This window comes from Cervus elaphus, chromosome 20, assembly GCF_910594005.1.
Source record: "Cervus elaphus chromosome 20, mCerEla1.1, whole genome shotgun sequence".
NCBI lineage: Eukaryota > Metazoa > Chordata > Mammalia > Artiodactyla > Cervidae > Cervus > Cervus elaphus.
Window position 1 is genome coordinate 42,705,128 of NC_057834.1, and position 23,511 is coordinate 42,728,638.

The 23,511-nt window shown below is 40.4% G+C and overlaps 1 protein-coding gene across 2 annotated transcripts; it reads right to left on the reverse strand.

Moving 5' to 3' along the window:
* Window positions 1–827: 827 nt before the first annotated feature.
* On the reverse strand, window positions 828–21,076 carry CTXND2 (cortexin domain containing 2). 2 transcript variants are annotated; one of them, XR_006335952.1, is made up of 3 exons: window positions 20,896–21,076; window positions 17,430–17,491; window positions 12,005–12,193 (listed from the first exon to the last, which is right to left on the reverse strand). XR_006335952.1 is itself a non-coding variant. In XM_043878239.1 (2 exons), exon 2 carries the CDS (start codon window positions 2,294–2,296, stop codon window positions 2,129–2,131), a length of 168 nt encoding a protein of 55 aa, XP_043734174.1. In that variant the 5' UTR covers window positions 2,297–2,369; window positions 20,896–21,076; the 3' UTR covers window positions 828–2,128. The 2 variants fall into 2 exon arrangements, 1 of the variants encoding a protein (XP_043734174.1); XM_043878239.1 differs by lacking the exons at window positions 12,005–12,193; window positions 17,430–17,491 and adding an exon at window positions 828–2,369.
* Between the last annotated feature and the right edge of the window lie 2,435 nt (window positions 21,077–23,511).

Genomic DNA, 23,511 nt, shown 5'->3' on the forward strand with positions numbered 1-23,511 from the left:
GAGAAAGTAGCACTGACATATATACACTACCATATGCGAAATAGATAGCTCGTGAAAAGTTGCTATATAACATAGGGAGCCCAGCCTGGGGCTCTGTGATGACTTAAAGGGGTGGGATGGGGGAGGGGAGGGAGGCTTCAGAGGGAGGAGATGTTTGTGTAATTATGGCTGATTCACATTATTGTACAACAGCAACCAACACCTTGTAAAGGAATTTTCCTCCAATTAGAAAATTAATTTTTTTTAAAAAAGAGAAAGTAACTTTATGCTTCTGAAGTGTGACCCGCACATAGTGACTTCTAAAGAGGACAGTATGGAAAAGGGTGACAAAGAATGATAAGAAAAAAATTTTAGTTAATTTATTTATTGCAACAGATTTTAGTTGCATCATGAGCGATCTTTCTCTGAGGTAGATGGACTCTCTAGTTGTGGCACACAGACTTAGTGCCCTGCAGCATGGGGGATCTTAGTTCCTGGACCAGGGACAGAACCCATGTCTCCTGCATTGCAAGGCGGATTCCTAACCACTGGACCACCAGGGAAGTCCCTCTAGTGAACTCTCTTACGGACTTTCCTTTCAGTTAGCCGTAGTTCACTCTACCAAATTTCCATAACTTCAGACTTTGGAGAGATGGAGTTATGATTTCCTTCTCTTTTCTCTTAAAAAGTCCCTAGGATGGTGATTGTGACACTTATCATCATGTATTATATATTAGTTTCCTGTGACCGCCATAACAAATTATCACAAACTAGGTGGCTTAAAACAACAGAAATTTATTCTCTCAGATTTCCGAAGGCTAGAAGTCCACAAGGTGTTGGTAGGGCACACTCCCTCCAAAGGCTCTGGAGGGAAAACTTTTTTGCCTCTTCCAGCTTCTGATGGTTCCAGGCAAGGATTCTTTAGCTGTGGTTGCATAACTCCAATCTCTGCTTTCATTTTCACATGATCTTTTCCGCTCTGTGTGTGTGTCTTCTCTTCTGTCTTTCATAAAGACATTTGTCATAGGATTTAGGGCTTACTCACTAATCCAGGTTGAATTCATCTTGAAATCCTTAACTTTACATCTGCAAAGACCATCTTTCCAAATAAGGTCATGTTCATGGATTTCAGGGATAAGGACATGGACATATCATTTTGAGGGCTCCTTTTCAACTCACTAGATGTTATTTCGTAAGTGAGGAAATGTAGGCTGAGGGAGGTTAGAGGGTTACCCAAGACAAATTAGTTCCCCTCTACCACAGAACTCTGCCCACTTGAGAAGGGCATCAGCTTTTACTAAGCTTCATACACTAAAAAGGTCCTGTTAGATTCTTATCATAGGATAACTGGTTCCTGCTGGCCTTATATTTGCATAACTAAAGGGACATCCTAAGACCACCTCTAGGAGGGCTTAGATACACCTTACCAGGCATCAGGTTTTAGATGCACCTTACCAAGCATCATGATATTATATTACATTACCTCATAAAATTATGGCCAACTGTCTAATTATCTTAAGAATATTAGATATTGGAGGATTGAAATCCATGGCCTTATTTTTTAATTAATTTATTTATTCTTTTGTTTTTGGCTATGCTGGGTCTTTGTTGCTGTGTGGGTTTTTCTTTAGTTGCAGTTAGAGGGGGCTACTCTCCAGTTACTGTGTGCGGGTTTCTTACTGTGGTGGCTTCTCTTGCAGTGGAGGATAGGCTCTAGGGTGGCCAGGCTTCAGTAGTTGTGGTTCCTGGGTTCTAGAGCAGAGGCTCAGTAGTTGTGGTGCTTGGGCTTAGGTGCTCCGCGGCATGTGGGATCTTCACAGACCAGGGGTCAAACCCACCTCTTCTGCATTAGCTGGCTGATTCTTCACCACCAAGCCACTGGGGAAGCCCCTCATGGCTTTATTTTAAAAGATAAGTTCAACCTGTCTCAGCCTCGCTTTGGTAACTATTTCCCTGAATAGAACAATACAGACTAACTTGTGTTTCACCCCTATTATTATTCTCAACTCACCCTCATGTGCCTATTGTGGAATGCAAGGGGGAGGAGGCTGAGGAATAGGGAGGTGGAGTAATAAACAGTCTGTTTCATAAATGTCTGTGTAAGAGATTTCAAATCTGTGAAGGGAAGTCTATCAGTTTTTTTCATACTTCAGCTCAGAGATGGTTCTGTAGCTGTAGAGCTGGCCTCATAGGGATTCTTCACCAACTTGGCACACCGAAAAATCATCACTATTAGGAAGAGAAACAGAAGAACAACAAAGGCAATGGCAAAGCCTTTGTCTACATCGACACTACTGGACAGGCTTGAATCATCCATGGGAACACACACCTCTTTACCCTTGTCCAACTGTAGCTACTTCCTCAGGAATATCTTCAGATTTGTCATATTCCTAGACAAAAGAGGATAAAACAAGTTTATTGGCTTATATTTGTATGTATGTAATTTTTTAAATTGGGGTATGTGTTAGTTGCTCAGCCATGTCCGACTCTTTGTGACTCCATGGACTGTAGCCCGCCAGGCTCTTCTGTCCATGGGATTTTCCAGGCAAGGATACTGGAGTGGGTTGCCATTTCCTTCTCCAGGGGATCTTCCCGACCCAGGGGTTGAACCTGGGTTTCCTGCATTGCAGTCGGATGCTTTACCATCTGAGCTACTAGGGGAGCCCTAGTAGCTTGGGGTATAGTTGCTTTATAATGTTGTGTTGATTTCTGCTATACAACGAAGTGAATCAGTCAACCCACTCCAGTATTACTGAAAAATTCCATGGACAGAGGAGCCTGGTGGGCTACAGTCCATGGGGTTTTGAAGAGTAAGGCAGGACTGAGCTCTGCATTGCACTGCATATCCCCTCCCTCTTGGGCCTCCCTTCCATTGCCCCCCACCCCTCATCCCACCCCTCTAGGTCATTACAGAGCACCAAGCTGAGTTCCCTGTGTTACACTGCAGGTTTCCACTAGCTATCTATTTTGCACATGATAGTGTATATGTGTCAATACCAATCTCCTAACCCAACGCACCCCTTTATGTATGTATTTTCTTAACACTGTTATGTTGAAACCAAAGAGGGTTTCCAAAAAAAATTAGCAAGATTTATTTAAGAGGTACTCATGAAACTGATAGGTCTTCCTTCCCTTTACTCAGACAGTAAAGAATCTGCCTGCAATATGGGAGACCTGGGTTTCATCCCTGGGTGAGGAAGATCCCCTGGAGCAGGAAATCTACCCACTCAAGTATTCTTGCCTGGAGAACTCCAAGGACAGAGGAGCCTGGAGAGCTACAGTCTATAGGGTCACAAAGAGTCGGACATGACTGAGCGACAAACACAGACACATTCACACACATATGAAACTGATAACATTAGTATAGATGACCTTCAAGATATAAACATATGCAAAAGTAGGTGAAATACTCCAAGGCAAGACATGAAAAATATGTGTAACTCAGAAAACAAATGGGGCATCCTTGCTCTGTTAAATCCCAGTACAATTGTCTTGAACACCCCAATTCTGTGTTAAGTGCAAACCATTCTCTAATATTTTTTCAAATTCTGAGTACTAACTGTAATTAATTTATTGTGGTGTCTTAACTTACTAGGTATGAGCATAAAATTGTCTTATTTTTTCTAATCACTATGTTTGTGCTGTCATTCCTATCTCTTAACAAAAAATCGGGTATGTCCCAGAAGTGATCAATTTCAGTTATTAAGTCCACCATCAAAACAATACTGAAAAGAAAGTCAGAGGACTCTCTCTTCTCAATTTCAAAACTCACCATAAAGCTACAGTCATTAAGATAGTGTAGTATTGGCATAAGAATAGACATACACATCATTGGAATAGAATTGAGAGTACAGAAATAAATATATATGTATTGTCAACTGATTTTTGAGAAGAGTGTCAACACCATTCATAAGGAAAGAAAACAAATGGTACTTGGAAAACTGGATGTGCATGCGTGCTCAGTCACTTCAGTCATCTCTGACTCTTTGTGACCCTATGGATTGTAACCCGCCAGGACGCCTCTGTCCATGGGATTCTCCAGGCAAAATACTGGAGTGGGTTGCCATGCCCTCCTCCAGGGGATCTTCCTGACTCAGGGATTGAATCCACCTCTTCTGTGTCTCCTGCACTGCAAGGGAATTCTTTACCCACTGAGCCACCTGGGAAGCCTGGAAAACTAGATAGTCATATGCAAAAGATTGAAGTTAGACCCTTACTTCACACCATATATAAATATTAACTCAAAATAGATCAAAGACCCAAATGTAAGAGCTAAAACCAAAAAATTCAGAAAAAAAGGAATAAATTTTCATAACATTGGATTTGGCAAAGGATTTTTAGATATGACAGGCGATAAGAGAAAAAAAGATAAATTGGACTTCTTCAAAATTTAAAACTCCTGAGCTTCAAAGGACACAATCAAGAAAGTGAAAAGAACCCACACAACAGGAAAAATTGTTTGAAAATCTTATATCTGATAAGGGACTTGTATTTAGAATATCTAAAGTATTTTTACAACAGGAAAAATTGTTTGAAAATCTTATATCTGATAAGGGACTTGTATTTAGAATATCTAAAGTATTTTTACAACTAAATAGTAAGAAGACAAATAACTCAATTAAAAATTAGGCAAAGGATCTGAATAGATATTTCTCTAAGGAAGATTTACAAATGGCCAAAAAGCACATGAAAAGATGCTCAACATCATTAGTCATGAAAAGTTACTAAAGATAAGACATAAGTTTTCAGTGAAGTAAGAGGAATAAGCTCTAGATATCTGCTGTAAGACATTGTGTGTATAGTTAATGATAATCTATTGTACACTTAATTCTTTGGCAATGCCAAAGAATGCTCAAACTACCACAAAACTGTACTCATGTCACGTGCTAGCACAGTAATGCTCAAAATTCCCCAAGCCAGGATTCAACAGTACATGAACCGTGAACTTCCAGATGTTCAAGCTGGACTTAGAAAATGCAGAGGAACCAGAGATCAAATTGCCAACATCCACTGGATCATTGAAAAAGCGAGAGAGTTCTAGAAAGACATCTACTTCTGCTTTATTGACTATGCCAAAGCCTTTGATTGTGTGGATCACAACAAACTGTGGAAAATTCTTAAAGAGATGGGAATACAAGACCACTTGACCTGCCTCCTGAGAAATGCAGGTTAAGAAGCAAGAATTAGAACTGGACATGGAACAACAGACTGGTTCCAAATTGGGAAAGGAGTATGTCAAGGCTGTATATTGTCATCCAGCTTATTTAACTTATATGCAGAATACATCATAAGAAATGCTGGACCGGATGAAGCACAATCTGGAATCAAGATTACTGGGAGAAATATCAATAACTTAGATATGCAGATGACACTACCCTTATGGCAGAAAGTGAAGAAGAATTAAAGAGCCTCGTGATGAAAGTGAAAGCAGAGTGAAAAAGTTGGCTTAAACTCAACACTCAGGAAACTAAGATCATGGCATCTGGTTCCATCACTTCATGGCAAATAGAGGGGGAAATAATGAAAACAGTGACAGACTTTATTTTTGGGGGCTCCAAAATCAATGGATGGTGGCTGTAGCAGCCAAGAAATTAAAAGATGCTTACTCCTTGGAAGGAAAGTTATGACCAACCTAGATAGCATATTAAAAAGCAGAGACATTACTTTACCAACAAAGTCCATCTAGTCAGAGCTACTGTTTTTCCAGTAGTCATGTATGGATGTGAGAGCTGGGCTATAAAAAAGTTGAGCGCTGAAGAATTGATACTTTTGAACTGTAGTGCTGGAGAAGACTCTTTTTTTTTTTTTTTGGAGAAGACTCTTGAGAGTCCCTTGGACTGCAAGGAGATTCAACCAGTCTACCCTAAAGGAAATCAGTCCTGAATATTCATCGAAAGGACTGACGCTGAAGCTGAAGCTCCACTACTTTGGCCACCTGATTCGAAGAGCTGACTCATTTGAAAAGACCCTGATGCTTGGAAAGATTGAAGGCAGGAGGAGATGGGGATGACAGAGGATGAGATGGTTGGATGGCATCACTGACTCAATAGACATGAATTTGAATAAACTCCAGGAGTTGGTGATGGACAGGGAAGCCTGGCATGCTGCAGTCCATGGAGTTGCAAAAAGTTGGACACAACTGAGCGACTGAACTGAACTGATTGTACACTTAAAAATTTGTTACAAAGGTAGATCTCACATTAAGTGTTCTAACTGTAATAAAATAAAATTTGAAAAAGGAAAGAAAAGAAATTGGCTAAAGCAGCCTGTGGCAGTAGAAAAGAAGGCAGAGTTGAGATTGTATTGACTGAGGGGGATTTTTAAAATATATTCATTTTTTATCATTTATTTATTTGACTGGGTCTTAGTTGTGGCATGTGGGATCTAGTTCTCTGCCTGGGGTTCAAACCTGGGCCCCCAGCATTGGGAGCTTGAAGTTCTTAGCCACTGGACCACCAGGGAAGTCCCGAGGGGAATTTTTTTTCTTTTTCTTGTGGACCAGGTATGGACTACAGATAGGGACCAGCTTTAGGGAGTCACATAAAAGAGGATCTAAGCCAAAAGGGCTTCCTGCTATGATGAAGTTAACTTAATAGAAAATGGCTGGAGGTGAGCTTGGATTCAGCATTATAATGACCAGTCAGAGTAGAAATATTGACCTGAAGGGATCTGCAGTTAGGTAACCCTAGTAGAGAATTTCTGAGGAGCTCATGAAAAAGGATAGAAAGAGCCCTGAACAATATCCAAGCCTAAAGAGAAAAAAATACCAATAGATTTGTTTTGAAAAATAGTTTGGATCTTTTGGAGAGATGTGCATGTGTGCTTGTTGTTGTTCAGTTGCTTAGTTGTGTCCAACTCTTTGTGACCCCATGGACTGCAGCACACCAGGCTTCCCTGTCCATCACCATCTCCTGGAGCTTGCTCAAATTCATGTCCATTGAGTCAGTGATGCCATCCAAGCATCTTGCCCTCTGTCTTCCCCTTCTCCTCCTGCCTTCAGTCTTTCCCAGTACCAAGGTCTTTTCTGAGTCGGCTCTTCGCGTCAGGTGGCCAAAGTATTGGAGTTTCAGCTTCAGCATCAATCCTTCTTCCAATGAATATTCAGGTTTGATTTCCTTTAGGATTGACTGGTTTGATCTCCTTGCAGTTCAAGGGACTCTCAAGAGTCTTCTCCAACACCACAGCTCAAAAGCATCAATTCTTTGGTGTTTAGCCTTCTTTATGATCCAACTCTCACATCCATACATGACTACTGAAAAGCCATAACTTTGACTATATGGACCTTTGTTGGCAAAGTAATGTCTCTGCTTTTTAATAGCTGTCTAGGTTTCTCATAGCATTTCTTCCAAGGAGCAAGCGTGAGTGCTAAGTCGCTTCAGTTCTGTCCGATTCCTTGTGACCCTTTGGGCTGTAGCCCGTCAAGCTCTTCTGTCCATGGGATTTTTCAGGCAAGAATACTGGATTGTGTTGCCATGCTCTCTTCTAGGGGATCTTCCTGAACCAGGGATCAAACCGTCGTCTCCTATGTTTCCTGAGTTGGCAGGTGGGTCCTTTGCCACTAACACCACCTGGGAAGTCCTTGGAGAGATGTAGAGAAAGCTAAAATACTGTTTTTGTTTTGTTTTGACTGCACCAGACAGCATGTGGGCTTTTAGTTCCCCAACGAGGGATCAAACCTGTGCTCCCTGCAGTGGAAGTGTGGAGTCTTAACTACTGGACCACCAGGGAAGTCCTAAAATATTGTTTTGTAAAAGATTAGCTGGGGACTTCCCTGGTGGTGCCATAGATAAGAGTCTGCCTGACAATTCAGGAAATGGGGGTTTAATCCCTGGTCCGGGAAGATTCCACATGCCCTGGAGCAACTGCATTCATATGCCACAACTACTGAACCCTGGTTCTAGAGCACATGAGCTGCAACTACTGAGCCACAACTACTGAGGCACTAGTGTCTTATAGCCCGTGCTCTGCAATAAGAGAAGCCACTGTAATGAGAAGCCTGCGCACTGCAATGAAGAGCATAGCTCCTTCTCCCCGAAACTAGAGAGCCCATGAAAAGCAATGAAGACCCAGCACAGCCAAAAATAAATAAATTTTAAAAATTAAAACAAAAATTAGTTGGCATGATGAGAAGCTAAATTGCTCCATGAAATAGTATCAAGAATTGTGTTCATAATGGGTAGAATTGTACGTTGGCAGAGACTTGCAAGGCTGTTGTTCAATCACTCAGTCAAGTCTGGCTCTTTGCCATCCCATGGGCTGCAGCATGCCAGTCTTTCCTGTCCTCCACTATCTCCTGGAGCTTGCTCAAACTCATGTCCATTGAGTCAGTGATGCCATCCAACTATCTCGTCCTCTGTCGTCCCCTGATGACGAGAGAAAAACTAATCTGGTAGCTGGAAAATGTGGGAAAATTGGTAGATATTTGTACCATCTTAAGATATATATCTCACTTATATATGTATTACATTCTTTATGTGTCATCCTTTCTACAGTGCTTTCAGAGCAAGGACATGTGTATTTTTGTGTTCCACATTTCAGTGGCTTATCACTAGGTGGTGCTAGTGGTAAAGAACCTGCCTGCTAATACAAGTGACATGAGTCTTGGGTTTGATCCCTGGGTCAGGAAGATCCCCTGGAGGAGGGCATGGCAACCCACTCCAGTATTCTTGCCTGGACAGAGGAGCCTAGCAGGCTACAGTCCATGGGTTGCAAAGAGTTGGACACGACTGAAGCGACTTAGCGCATATCACTCTACCTCTGTTAATATCCTTCTGGGCCTACTTCCAAAATATGTCTCAAATCCATTCCCTTTTCTTTACCCCTATGGCCACCATTGTGCTCTAGGCCATCAAATGCCAAACACCTGCAAATACTTTCTGACTTTCTGAAAACATTCCTATTCCCCTCCAAACCACAAAGCAATCTTTAATAAATGTAAATTAATCAGTCTTGTGATTAAAATATTACAGCATCTTCCTACTGTCTTCATTGGGTTACCAAGCCTGGCCACGATTTTGTCTTACCTTGTTTCTGCCACTCTTTTCCTTGTACATTTTTTACCCAGCAATGCTGGACTTGTCACCGCTCTATGAGTTTTGCACGATCCTCCTTTGCCTCCAGGCCTTTTCCATTAACATCATCTTTGCAGCTCCCATCCTTCCATATTCAACTTTTAGGCTATATATTCAACTTTTAGGCCTTAGCTTAAATGTCAATTTCCTAGGGAGATATTCTAGTAACATTCACTATGGTTTATTGAGATTACTTTAATTTCTGTCTTCTCTGATAAAATAGTAATTCTACATGAGACTAAGGACCCTATATAATTTGTTTTTATCCTAAAAGTCTGGGATGTATTAGATGTTCAACAGGTATCTGTTCAATGAATGATATAGTACTATACTTTGCAAAAGTGAGCATGTAAAAATGTTGGTTGAATGAATGAATGAGTTTGAGAATGTGGCATTGAAAGGACAAGACTGTTGCTGATCTAAAAGAATGGTGGTAGCAGAGTGATAAAGAAGGAGTCTAGACTTTCGTGGATTAAACAACAAAATGCAGTGAGGAAATGAAGACACCAAGATTTTAAATCATTTATGAGGAGTTCAACTAGGAAACAAAGAAGTAGAACAGCAGCTAAGAGCCTATTGCAGAATCAAAGAAGGGATTCCTTTTCAAAGGCAGAATAGAAAGGTATCAGGTAGGATGTGTTTGGTTGCAAGTGACAGAAAAGTCCACTTAAGTGAGATTAAACAACACATGAAGTTTATTGACTTATGAGACTAAAGTTCAGAGTAAGGATAACTTTAAGTAGGGCTTGATCCAGAGAGTCAAGGTGTTTTCACAGTTCTGCCTTCATATATCTACCTTTCTTCTACATTGGGTTTCCCTGGTGGCTCAGCTCGCAAAGAATCCACCTGCAATGCAGGAGACCTGGGTTTGATCCCTGGGTTGGGAAGATCCCCTGGAGAAGGGAACAGCTACCCACTCCAGTATTCTGGCCTGGAGAATTCCATGGACTGTATAGTCTATGGGGTTGCAAAGAGTTGGGCACAACTGAGCAACTTTCACTTTCACTTTCATCCTTTCTTCTACATTGATTTTATACCCGGACCAGCTTCTCTGTGGTAGCAAGAATGGCTACAGAAAATCCAGACTTCACATATTCCCTCTTCATATTATCTCCTCCTCAATTCCAGAGGGAGAAAGAACAATTTTATATCAGTCAGGATTCTTCTTTGCAAGTAATGAAAACAGGGCCTCCTTTACTTAAGCAAGAGCTTCCCTGGTGGCTGAGATGGTAAAGAATCTGCCTGGAATGCAGGAGACCTGGGTTTAATCTCTGGGTCGAGAAGATCCCCTGGAGAAGGAAATGACAACCCACTCTAGTATTCTTGCCTGGAGAATTCCATGGACAGAGGAGCCTTGTGGGCTGCAGTCCATGGGGTTGCAAAGTGTCAGACAGGATTGACCGACTTTCACTTACTTAAGCACAAAAGGTATTTACTCTAAAGAGACCAGGTGACTTCCAGAATCAAGGAGAAGGATAATTGGTCCCATAAAACTGGCAGAAACCAAGGGAGGCCAGGCACTGGGAATCATAACCAAGGTCAGCACAGGAAAAGTCTGGTTAAGGCACCGTCGGCGCTGGCCACTGGCCACCACCACCGGACACGGCTGTTGCTGAGGACTGCTGCGACTGTCATTGGATACTGCTGTCCCTGCCATGCCTGAATTATAAATTGTGTCATCCTTGTGTCACTTGATATTCCAGACCCTGGCTGGAGCATCCGACTGGTCAAGGCTGAGTCACGCACCAGCCCCTTAGCCACCACGGGGGTAGGAGAGGGAATATTCATTATCTCTAGGTACTGTAGTGAAAATGAAGTTCTGTCTCTCATAGACTCACATAAAGGAGCATTTCTCTCAAGTAAGAAGGAGGTTTGGATGTTGAGCAGACAAAAAATGCCAAACATCTAATTTTTGGTCTTGGTCCCAATTCAGCTATGTGCTGTTCTAAGAGATTCACCTAAAATTTAAAGGCATGGAAAGATTGGAAGTAAAAGGTGTACTAGGTAAATACTCACCAAAACAAAATTGAGGTGCTGTATTAATATCAGACAAAATAGACCTTAAGACCAGAAGCATTATTAGGGAACAGAGGATTAACAGATTATAATGAAGTGTGAAATTCAATAGGAAGATGTAACAGTTCTAAATTGCATATACCTAATAAAATAGTCTCAGGATAAATAAACAATAGGACTACAGGGAGAAATTGATAAAACTTGCCATTATTGTGGATAATCACAATATTCTTCTCAATCATTGATAGGTCAGCTAGACAGAAATTGGTGAAATACAGAATATTTGCTTCATATGGTGAATAAGCTTGATTCAGAGAACATGCGTCCAACACTTAGCAAATTTGTACTTTTCCGTATATTGTTTAATCTCATTTGAGTTGGGTTTGAGGTTTTATTTTTGGTCATGTGAAACTAAAAATATCCTAATTCCATTTACTAAATCCCTTTCTGCTGAGAATAGCTAGAATGGTTTCTGGTCTCTGCAAATAAGCCTTGATGTATATAGATACCAAGCTGAGTTTATCCCAGAAGTAGAAGCATGCTATGTATATAAGCCATATGAATACCACAGTTGTTGCAGAAAAAGCATTTGATAAATTTCAATACTAAAAAAGCACCTACATTAATATTCTTAGCAAAATAGGGGTAGAAAAGAATAGTTTTAACCCAATTAAGGGTATTAACAAAAAAATGTAGAGCAAACATCCAGATAATGGTGAAAAGTTGAAAGATTTTCCTCTTAAAATCAGGAACAAGACAAAGAGGTTCATTACCTTTAATTTATTCAACATCATTCTGGAGGTTCTAATCAGAGCAGTAAAATAAGATAAAGAAAAAAACAAGGATTTAAAATGAAGAAACAAAAATATTCATTATTCACTGATATTATTTCCTACAGAATAGTCTACAGAAAATATGAGAAATAAGTAGTTTAGCAAGGTGTTTGGATGAGATACACAAGTCAGTTACATATGTAAATGCCAGTAACAAACAATAAGCAAATGTAATTTTTAAAAGACCATTTAATTTAAAAGGGTCATTGGGAACTCCTTGGTGGTCCAGTAGTTAAGACTCAGAGCTTTCCCTGCTGTGGTCCTGGTTCAATCACTGGTCAGGGAAGTAAGATCCTGCAAGCCGTGTGGCACACCAAAAAAAAAAAAAGGACATTATTTACAGTAGCATAAAAATATATAACAAACCTAGACAGCGTATTAAAAATCTGAGACAACACTTTACTGACAAAGCTATGGTTTTTCCTCTAGTCATGTGTGTATGTGAGAATTGGACCATAAAGAAGGCTGAGCACCAAAGAACTGATGATTTCGAACTGTGGTGTTGGAGAAGACTTTTGAGTCCCTTGGATGGCAAGGAAATCAAAGCAGTCAATCTTAAAGGATATCAACCCTGAATATTCACTGGAAGGACTCATGCTGAAGTTGAAGCTCCAATTCTTTGGCCACCTGATGCGAAGAGCCATTTCGCTGGAAAAGACCCTAATGTTGGGAAAGATTGAAGGCAAGAGGAGAAGGCTGCAACAGAGGATAAGATGGTTGGATGGCATCATTGACTCAATGGACATGAGTTTGAGCAAACTCAGGGAGATAGTGAGGGACGGTGAAGTCTGGCGTGCTGCAGTTCACGGGGCTGCAAAGAGTCGGACACAACATAATGACTGAACAAAGTAAATAGAGAGATACATGATATTTATGAATTCCACATGATTAAGTTGTTGATTCTCCTCAAATTTACTTATAGAGGCAATATAACTCCAACAAAATTCCATCCAGGTTTTTGAGAAAACTCAGACTGTTTTTCTTAAGTGTACATGGGAGCTCACGGGTACAAGAATTAAAAAGACATTCTGAAGAGAAAGAATATGGTGGAGAGATTTCCCGTATCAGTTATTAAGGTTTATTACAGAGCTATAGTATTTTTGACAGTGGGATATATGTGCAGGTATAGATAATAGACCATTTGAAGAGACTAGAAAGCCCAGAAACAAACTGCACATTTAGGGATACTTGACTTCGAGCAGAATGAGCACTGTTGACAGAAAAAGAATGGCCTGTTTAATAAGGGATACTGGAAAATAAGATGTCCATTAAAAAAAAAACACACACATCTATAGTTACATGTCAAGAGCAAACTTTAAAACCCTTAGGACTTCCTTGGTGGTACAGTGGGTAAGAATCTGTCAGCCAGTGCAGGGGGCATGAGCTCAATCCCTGGTTTGGGAAGGTTCTGCACGGGGTGAAGCAACTACGCTCACGGGCCACAACTACTGAAGCCTGTGTGCCTAGAACCTGTTCTCTGCAACAAGAGAAACCACTGCGGTGAGAAGCCCACATACTGCAACCAGAGAGTAATCCCTGATTGCTGCAATTAGAGGAAGTCCTAGCACAGCAGCAGAGATTTCAGTGCAGCTAAAAGTAAAAGAAAGACAAATTCTTAAAAAAAAAAGAAAAAGAAAAAAACTTTAGAAGAAAATATAGAATGTTTTTATGACCTCAGGATAGGAAAAGATCTCTTCAATAAGACACAAATGGTACACCATATATTTTAAAAGACGCATGAGTTTAACTTTAGAATTAAGAACTCCTGATCCGTTCAGACACCATAAAGTAAGTAAAAACACAAACCACAAACTTGGAGAAACATATTTCTAAAAAAGGGTTAATATCCAAGTTAGCAGACCAACTCCTCCAACTGAGTAAGTAAAGGACAAATAACTCAAGGGGAAAATTAGCAAAAGCCATGAACTGGCATTAAAAAAAATAAACATGAAAGGTAAAAAATTCATGAAAATGTGTTCAATTTCACTAGTAATCATTGACATTATTTTTTTATCCACTAGATTGGTAGACATTAAGAAGTCTGATAATGCAAAGTGTTGGCAAGGATGTAACTCATTCAAAGTTCTTATACACTCCCCATCAGTAATATCAGAGTACAGACTGATAAAAATCCCCTGTAGAAAACCATTTAGCATTATCTAGTAAAGTTGAATGTACATATTCACTACAACCCAACTCCCCCCCAAGTCCACTCCTGTATATACACCACGAAAATTAAAAGAAGATTGCTCCTGCAGTATTGTACACAAAAGCAAAAGCTGAACAGCTCAAATGACCACAGCCTGGAGAATTATCACATAAATTGTGGCATAGTCACAGTAAATACTATAAAGTAGTGAAAAGAAAGAGTGAACAAACTAGAGTTGCATTCAATAACATGGGTGATTCTTAGAAACATACTAGTGAGTGATAGAAGCAAATTACAGAAAACTGCATACGTTACGGAGAAGGCAATGGCACCCCACTCCAGTACTCTTGCCTGGAAAATCCCATGGACGGAGGAGCCTGGTGGGCTGTAGTCCATGGGGTCGCTAAGAGTAGGACATGACTGAGTGACTTCACTTTCACTTTTCACTTTCATGCATTGGAGAAGGAAATGGCAACCCATTCCAGTGTTCATGCCTGGAGAATTCCAGGGACGGGGGAGCCTAGTGGGCTGCCGTCTATGGGGTCACACAGAGTCAGACACAACTGAAGTGACTTAGCAGCAGCAGCAGCAGCAGCATACATTATTATATTATTTTTATAAATCTCAAAACAAACAAAGCACTTTTTACAATAACAATACATAATTTAGGAATGCACACATATGTGATAAATTTACTTCTGAAAAAGCAAAGGAGGGAATTCCCTGGCAGTCCAGTGGTTAGGACTAGGTACTTTCACTGTCTCAGACCAGGCATGTGGCCAAAAACTGAAAAGGAAAAAGCCAAGGAGTAAGTGATATAGATTCATGGTAATGATTACTTCTGGGAGGGAGGCAGGCAGATGATCTAAAGGAAAGAACACTCAGGTAAACGCACTGAGATGGTTCAGTTATTATTGTATTTCATAACTAAAATATATTACATGTCTTCTTTTCAATGTATCAAGTATTATACACATTTTTGAGAAGTGGTGGGTTAAAGTATTCGGTTTGACTATCTTGCACTGCAAATATGCTATCAGAAATCAAAAAGTTCTGGACTTTCCTGGTGGTGCAGTGGTTAAGAATCAGCCTGCCACTGCAGGGGACACAGGTTCGATCCCTGGTCTGGAAGATTCCACATGCTGTGGAGCAACGAAGACCGTGTGCCACTACTGAGCCCACGTGCTGCAACGACTGAAACCCCAGCACCCGGAGCCTTCGCTCGGAGCCTTCGCTCCACGAGAAGCCACCGCAGTGAGAAGTCTGTGCACCGCAATGAAGAATAGCCCCTGTTCACCGCAACTAGAAACACGTCATGTGCAGCAACAAAGACCCAGCACAGACAAAAATAAATAAAAAAAAGAAAGAAACAAAAAGTTCTTTGGGATACAGTACTCATTGGCTCCAGAGATCACTGTGTGTTTGAAGAGCCAAAAAGGGAACAGTTTAGAGAGAGCTCATTAGAAACTGTTGATGGTCCGTACAGTTCTTGGTTTTGGAAGGGCAAAGGGTATTCCTTCTATATAAGTCAACCCCCAGTGAGAACAATTCAATGGCGATCATGAAATATAACATGGTAGTGGAGAACATGGGTTCTGCAGTCAGTCCATCTGGATTTGGATCCTGGCTCTAACAAAGCTTGCTGATCCTAAGCAAGTTACTTAAATTTTCAGAACCTTGGTTTCTTCATCGGTAAAATGGGGATAATAATACAATAACCCTATGATGTAGATGCTAAGATTAAATAAATATGTAGAAGATAGCACAGTGCCTGGCACATAACAACTGCTATGTAAGTGTTTACTGTTATTATCCTCCCTGGGTTTACTATGTTCCTCATTTCTTGCACCCTTTCTCTTGCTATGGAGTACCTGGAAGTCATTGCTGTTTTAATTTTTCAGTTAAGTGGAGTTATAGAGCAAGTTTTCCCCATATTACAGTTGTACAGTATTGATAGTGTGTAACATCAACAGAAAGGGGAAGATAAGAAGGTCCACACTTCAAAGCACTGAAACTACTCAGGGTTATATACAGTTCATTTGGTGCTAAGAACATAATAGATATTCAATGTATTATATGACTTGAAGAAAGGGTTACAATTTAAGCTTAGGCTGTGTGTTTCACAGAAATTAAGTGTCAAAACAAATCTTTATGATGATTGGAAATGTGTCTTCCAGCCCCCTGGTTTATTTTTAACTTGACACTTTCCTGGTGAAAAATTCATTCTAAGGGAAGAGCTAGTCTAGGTTCTGAGTTTAGCTAGAGTCAGAGAGGAGGTAAGATTCTGACAATACAATCTCTGAGACGCTGTGTTTTTTGACACTGAGTTCACTCAAACGTCAGTCCAAGGATATGGGAGAGTCAAGAACTTTTTTTATCATTGCTCTTGTTACTTTATTTTATCTACAGACTTGTGTGCTTTGGGAACTAGAGATTACAAACAGGTCCCTCTCTATTACTATGCAAACTCTATTAACTTTCAATTTAACTTCAATGCATCATTTACTATTTAACAAATAAAGCACAAAAACTAGGACCTGTGGGCATAAAAAGATATATGATAAGGCCTGATTTCTGTCTTTAGAAAACTTACAGTCTGATATGGGAAATAAGACATATCCATACAACTATGACACAGGTGAAGTGATAAACACCAAAACAAAAAATAGCAGGCCTCTCTGAAATTGTCTGCCTGACACTTCCACTCCTGTCCACCAGATGGCTATTAGGGGAGCTACCGTGTTCTGACACGGCCCCACCTTGCTGACTGTCTCAGTTAAGTGGTCTGGGGTAAGCATCCCAGCTGGGCCAACGCTCTTCTCTTGAATTTTTGTAACTGGAATGGGAAATGCATCCTGGCATTTACCAGCTATTTAATACGTACTTGCTGATAATTGAGTTGTAGTGAGAAAACCAATTTCATTGTATTTTTAGTACCTTGTCAGTGTCTTTATCCACTTGTATATACCTCAAATGTCATTTTCTAGATATATTTCTTTAATGTCTCATTACATGTGGAGGCATATACCTTCTCTTTATTCATCAAAAAGTCCATATTCTCTCAAAAAATCCATATTATTTCACTCTGGTACTCACTAGACCCCTTACAGTCTGGATAGTTTATTAATTTTCCAACTTCTCCTCTCAATTGCATTTCAAGAGACTTGTGTCTTTCCTATCATTTGTTCTCCTTGTCACAGATTCCTAGCTATGATTTTATATACTGTATAAACCGTCTCCATTTTATAAAGTTAAGAGAAAAATAAACAAAAATATATACTTACTGAATGTAAAGAAATCATTCCAAAGTAATCTGCTGGTAAAGATGTGAAAGGAACCCAAGGGGAAGAGTCAGGAAAATTTCACTGAAGAGACACATACCTTAATTGAATTGAGGCCTGAGAATGAGTAGCTCCTGGTAGCTCACACAGTAAAGAATCTGACTGCAATGAAGGAAACACAGGTTTGATTCCTGGGTTAGGAAGATCTCCTGGAATGGGTAATGGCAACACGTACCAGTATTCTTGCCTGGGAAAGCCCATGGACAGAGGAACCTGATGGACTATAGTCCATGGGGTCATGCGGGTCACAGAGAGTTGGACACAGCTGAGCAACTCACTCTTCAAGCTGATCAAGATGGAGAAGGGGAGAAGCAGGACAGGAGAAGAGAGGACAGCATAGTATGTTTGAGAAACAGTAAATGTTCGCTAAGTGCCTGAGATATATTCTCCCATTGAATAAGCAGCCTAGGCAAGTTCACCTGGGCCCTTGTATGGCACATTAAAGACTCTGGATTCAGCTTTGCAATCAGTGGGGAGTCATCAAAAAGCTTTTAAGCATGGAAATTATACCATTAGATGGTTGTTGTAGAAATATTAGACTGGCAGGAAGATGGAGGGTGTGTGAGAGCAATTAACCTAAAGTCTTTCATTGATATGAACTTCTAAAGGGCAAAAATCTGAAAGTTTTGTGTTTTTTTGTGATTTCTCACAGCATTGATTAACATAGTGCCCACACCCAGGTGGCGCTAATGGTAAAGAATCCGTCTGCCAATGCAGGAGACATAAGAAACATGGGTTTGGTCCCTGGGTTGGGAAGACCCCTGGAGAAGGGAATGGCAACCCACTCCAGTATTCCTACCTGGAAAATTCCAGTCCAGGCAAGAATGGACAGAGAAGCCTGGCAGGCTACAGTCCATGGGGTTGCAAAGAATCGGACATAACTGAAGAATTTGGCAGGCACACACCACACCTACTAGGAAATATTTGTTAACGTGGAGACCCCAGTGTCAGAAGGAACACTCTGCTTCTCTTGGGTGACGAGAATGGATAGGATGACACTTGTCTGGTTAACAAACTCAGCTAAGGTAAGATCAGTCATAGAAATCTTTCTACAAGTGATGACCAGGCTCAATTTGGAGTAAGGAAGGTACACGCCCAAAGAAGGAACAGTGATAGAGACAGGGAACATGGGAACTTTTGTGGAACTACTGTTTATTTCAGTATGGTGGAGATCACAATACATAAAAATGAAAGGTATAAAGTTGTAGAATTTCACAGTTGGAAGGAACCTTTAAAAGTAACCTTGTTGCACTAACTTCTAGACATTCTTGCAAAGTCCCTGGGGAGTAGGGTGAATTTAAAGGTACTGGTGTGGCATGCTCAGGAAGCAGAAACATGGGACTGAAGTTCAAGGGTAAAGAAGAGCAAGATCTTTGGAGTTAAGAGTCACCCAAGGATAGGACAGTTGAAATCATAGGAGTAGATGAGATGGTTGAAGGAGAATTAGAAACAAGGGAATGTTAGCATTTATGTTGGAGGAAAGAGGTCAAGGAACCACAGATGGAATGGTTACAATTAGAACTTGTAATAGTCACAAGAGATGAGAGAATTTCAGGCAGAGGACGGTTTGCAAACAACCTTGTATGCTTCAGAGAGATGGAAAATCTTCAATATTTGGAAATTGGAAAACATTATCTTGGATTCTCCTTCTCCTCTAATTAAACCTGAATTCCTGAACTTTGAATCGAAGTTCTCTTCAAACTCTCACTCATAGCTGCCATATTCCAATAAATGAATTTTGCTTCTATTAGGCTTATATCTTTCCTCTCTCTCCCTTGCAAAGTAGAATAGGGACTTCCCTGGTGATCCAGTGTTTGAGACTCTGTCTGCCAACACAGGGGACACAGGTTCAATACCCAGTCTGGAAAGATTACACGTCGACAGGCAACTAAGCTCGGTACCACAACTACTGAAGCTCCCGTGCCCTATAGCCTGAGCTTGGCAACAAGAGAAGCCGTCCCAGTGAGAAGCTGGCATACTGCAACTAGAGAAAGCCCACGAGCAGCGGCGAAGACCCAGTGAAGACAAAAAAAAGAAAAAGTAAAACACATTCTTGCTGAAAAGAGAAAAGAAATAGGGTGATAATGTCTTGGTTCTTGGCTCGTATTTTCAGATGTAAGGATCTGATCCAGGTTTTATACGGCCTGAAGTTTACACAAATTGGAGATCTGTCGTAAGAAAAGAATGTGGTTGTTTAGCCACTGGTGCCGCCTGCATTAAGTCGCTTCAGTCGTGTTCAATTCTTTGCGACCCTGGACTGTAGCCTACCAGGCTCCTCTGTCTATGGGATTCTCCAGGCAAGAATACTGCAGTGGGTAGCCATTCCCTTCTCCAGGGGATCTTCCTGACCTATGAAACCCACGTCTCTTATGTCTCCTGCACTGGCAGGTGGGTTCTTTACCACTAGCGCCACCTGGGAAGCCCTGTTTAGTCACTACAAGATTTTTAATACAAAATTAGGTTTAAAGTTTTTAGAATGGAAAAAAAAAAATCACAAGAAATTATTGGAGACTTATATATTGGAGACTTAGTTTCCACAGGGCTTCCCGGGTGGCACTTGTGGTAAAGAACCCGCCTGCCAATGCAGGAGACATAACAGATGCGGGCTCCATTCCTGGGTCAGAAAGATCCCCGGGAGGAGGGCATGTCAACCCACTCCAGTATTCTGGCCTGGAGAATCTCCATGGACAGAAGAGTCTGATGGGGTACAGTCCATAGGGTCGCACAGAGTTGGACTTGACTGAAGCAACTTAGCACCGCATACATTCTTCTGAAATCTCCTGGATAAGATGGCTTTTCTTGACAAATACAAACGGCAGATAAAACTCAAAATCTGTTTTCCAGACAGAAGACCTGCCCTAGAATCTTTCACAGTGGCTCTTAAGGTTCCTGTTTTGTTTGAGTTGACTAGTAGCACTGCTCCCTAGAATAGGGAAAAAGAGGGCATGAATCTACTGGCTTGTGTAAAATTAGGTCCTGCTGAAGTGGGCAACAGAACAACAGTACTTATTCACGAATCTGTAGCAATGTCAGTTCCTCTTTCACTTAACACTTTCCAGAAAGATCAATCACCATTTCCTTTCCTTGTGTTCTCAAGTCACTTAATTTTTCCCATCTGTAGTGCCGCATGTTTCTTAAAAAAAAAAAAAAAAAACTAAATGTAAAAAGACCCAGATTTTTTCCTGGCCGTAAGTTTAGTCTGAAAGGAAAGGTGATTGTGAAGAAATACGATAATGAAGCTTTCTTACTATAATCTCTAAAATCAAAGACATCCTCTAGTTAATAGGACTAACAGAGGATCCCCCGCCCCAAAATAAGACTATCCCCAAGATATCCCCTTTAAGATATGTTTCACTTTTCAAAATAAACACTAATGAAAAAAAAAAAAAAGGCTCTTTATTTCCCCAGTGTTCCCCAAGCTTGCAGAAAAGTGTTATTAAACTCAGAAGAATTGTTGGAATTATTCCCATAAAAACTTTACCAGGGAGGGCCATATGAGTATTTACCTTTTGAGAGAGTGATATCCAAAGCTGGATGTTGGCTGGGCAGTCTCCTCCTACTCAAGCACATCTCTTGGCAGCCTCTCCTCTTTTCATCAACCCCTTCTTAAAAAAAGAGAGTGGTTGTGGCTCTCTCCCCTTCCCCACTCCCACACTGAACTCAGAAGCTTCATGAATAGTTCAACTAAAACAGGATCAAGTTTCAGACACTCCCATAGTGAGTGAGAAAATGATCCCACTAGATTAAATTGGAGCCTAGTTCAGTAGAAGTATATTTCCACAACTCTGCTAGGGCTGGGGCAGCCAAGGTTAATAGCTCAAGTATTATCGGCTAAGTCAGATCATGTGGGTGGTAGAGGCTGAGTCAGTAGCCAGCTTTTTTGGTCTGTGCAATGATTCTCTGCATTAGTAGCATCACCCAATAAATTGTTAGAAATGCCAATTCTTGAATCCCCATTCCAGCCTTAATAAATCAGGAACGTTGGAGGTGTTGGCACATTTAAAAAAAATTTTTTTTATTATTTGGTTGCTTTGGTTCTTAGTTGCAGCACGCAGGCTTAGTTGCCCCCAAGGTATGTGAGATCTTAGTTCCCTGACCAGGGACTGAACTCATATACCTTGCATTGCAAGGCAGATTCTTAACCACTGGACCACTGGGGAAGTCCTGGCACCTGTGTCTTAACCAGCTTTTCTAGCTGACTGTGATGTATGCTCAAGTTTGAGATTTACTTGCCAACAAGATTGGGCTTCCCTGATGGCTCAGGTGGTACAGAATCTGTCTGCAGTGCAGGAGACCTGGGTCAGATCCCTGGGGTTGGGAAGATTCCCTGGAGAAGGGAATGGCAAACCAGTACAGCATTCTTGCCTGGAAAATTCCATGGACAGAGGAGCCTGGTGGGCTACAATACATGGTATTGCCAAGAGTTGGACACAACTGAGCGACTTTCACTCCCTCACTCACTGACAACAAGATCAGTGAATCTCTAAAACCTCCCCTTTTCCTCAAAAAGAATTTTCTTAGGATTTTGGATCAGAAAAGTAAAAAACTATTTCATTTAGCATTAATTATTACATTGTTGTTTTGTTGCTAACTTGTGTCTGACTCTTTTGTGACCCCATGGACTGTAACCTGCCAGACTCCTCTGTCCATGGGGTTTTCCAGGCAAGAATGCTGGAGTAGGTTGCCATTTTCCTCTCCAGGGGATTTTCCATCTCCTGCATTGCAGGTGGTTTCTTTAACCCTGAGCTACCAGGGAAGTTATTACACATGAACAAATACTTCATGCAAAATTTAGTAATAGTTCCTCTCTCGTTTTCTTTGGTTCTATAAAAAAAAAATCTTGTATAGGATGTGTATGTTCAATCTCTTTATTTACCATAATTTATTATTATTTACAAAATAATGATTTTATGTTTTTTCATTTAGCAATGAATCTTGAACCTCTTTACATTTTAGTACATATAAATCCACTTCATTTTTTTAAATGGCTACTGAGCACCCAAGTACTCCATTATATAAATACATGAAGTGGGCATTTGGATTGTTTCTAATTTCTTATTATTATACCAACATTGCATTGGATACCCTTGTACATATTTCTCTGGGTACTTGTAGAAATGTTTTGTGGGATAAATTCCTCAAAATATTGGGAATATAAATGCTGCATTACAGGATATTAATATTTAGAATATTATTAGGTATTGCCAAATTACACACTAAAAAGGTTATAGCAATTTATACTTCATTTCTGTTTTTTTAACCATATCACGAATATAGGCCTTTCAATCTCTGACATGCTTGTCTAGTTAATAGGTGAAAATAATAGTTTCTTAAAAACTTGCATTTCTGTAAATACTATGATATTTGAATTTCTGTTATTTGAACATCTTTTGTAGATTTTCTGTAATCCATCCTTTCTCTTCTTTTGACTGGGCTATTAATCTTTTACTTATTGAAAGAATATTTGTAGAATACATGAAGAATATTTATAGAATATATGAATATATATACACAAATACATGTGTATTAAAATCCTTTTTTATAAAAAAATAAAATAAAATAAAATCCTTTTGTGTGATTTGTGCTGTTCCCAGTTCCTATCCTCTGCCTCTCTCACTCCCTCACTTTTGAATCTGCTCTTTATCAACATTAGCTTTGAGAATTCAACCTCTTTTCTTTCAGGCTTCTCTTATTTCCCTGAGCAGTCTCACCCCTCCCACACACTTTTATTTATTTATTTTAAAAATATTTATTTATTTTTGGCTGGGTCTTCATTGCTGTGTGGGCTTTTCTCTGGTTGCAGCAAGTGGGGGCTACTCTCTGGTTGCAATGCACAGGCTTCTCATTGTGGTGGATTCTCTCGTTCTGGAGCACGGGGCCTAGGGTAACCAGGCTTCAGTAGTAATGACTCGGGGGCTTTAGAGCGCAGGCTTAGTAGCTATGGTACATGGGCTTAGTTGCTTTGAGGCATGAGTAATTTTCCTGGACCAGGGACTGAACCCGTGTTCCCTACACTGCAAGACAGGTTCTTAATCGCTGAACCACCACCGAAGATACTGATCTGTCAGTCATTTCTCCAATTCTGGGTAAACTACTCTGTTCATTTTCTTTCCTCAGGCTTC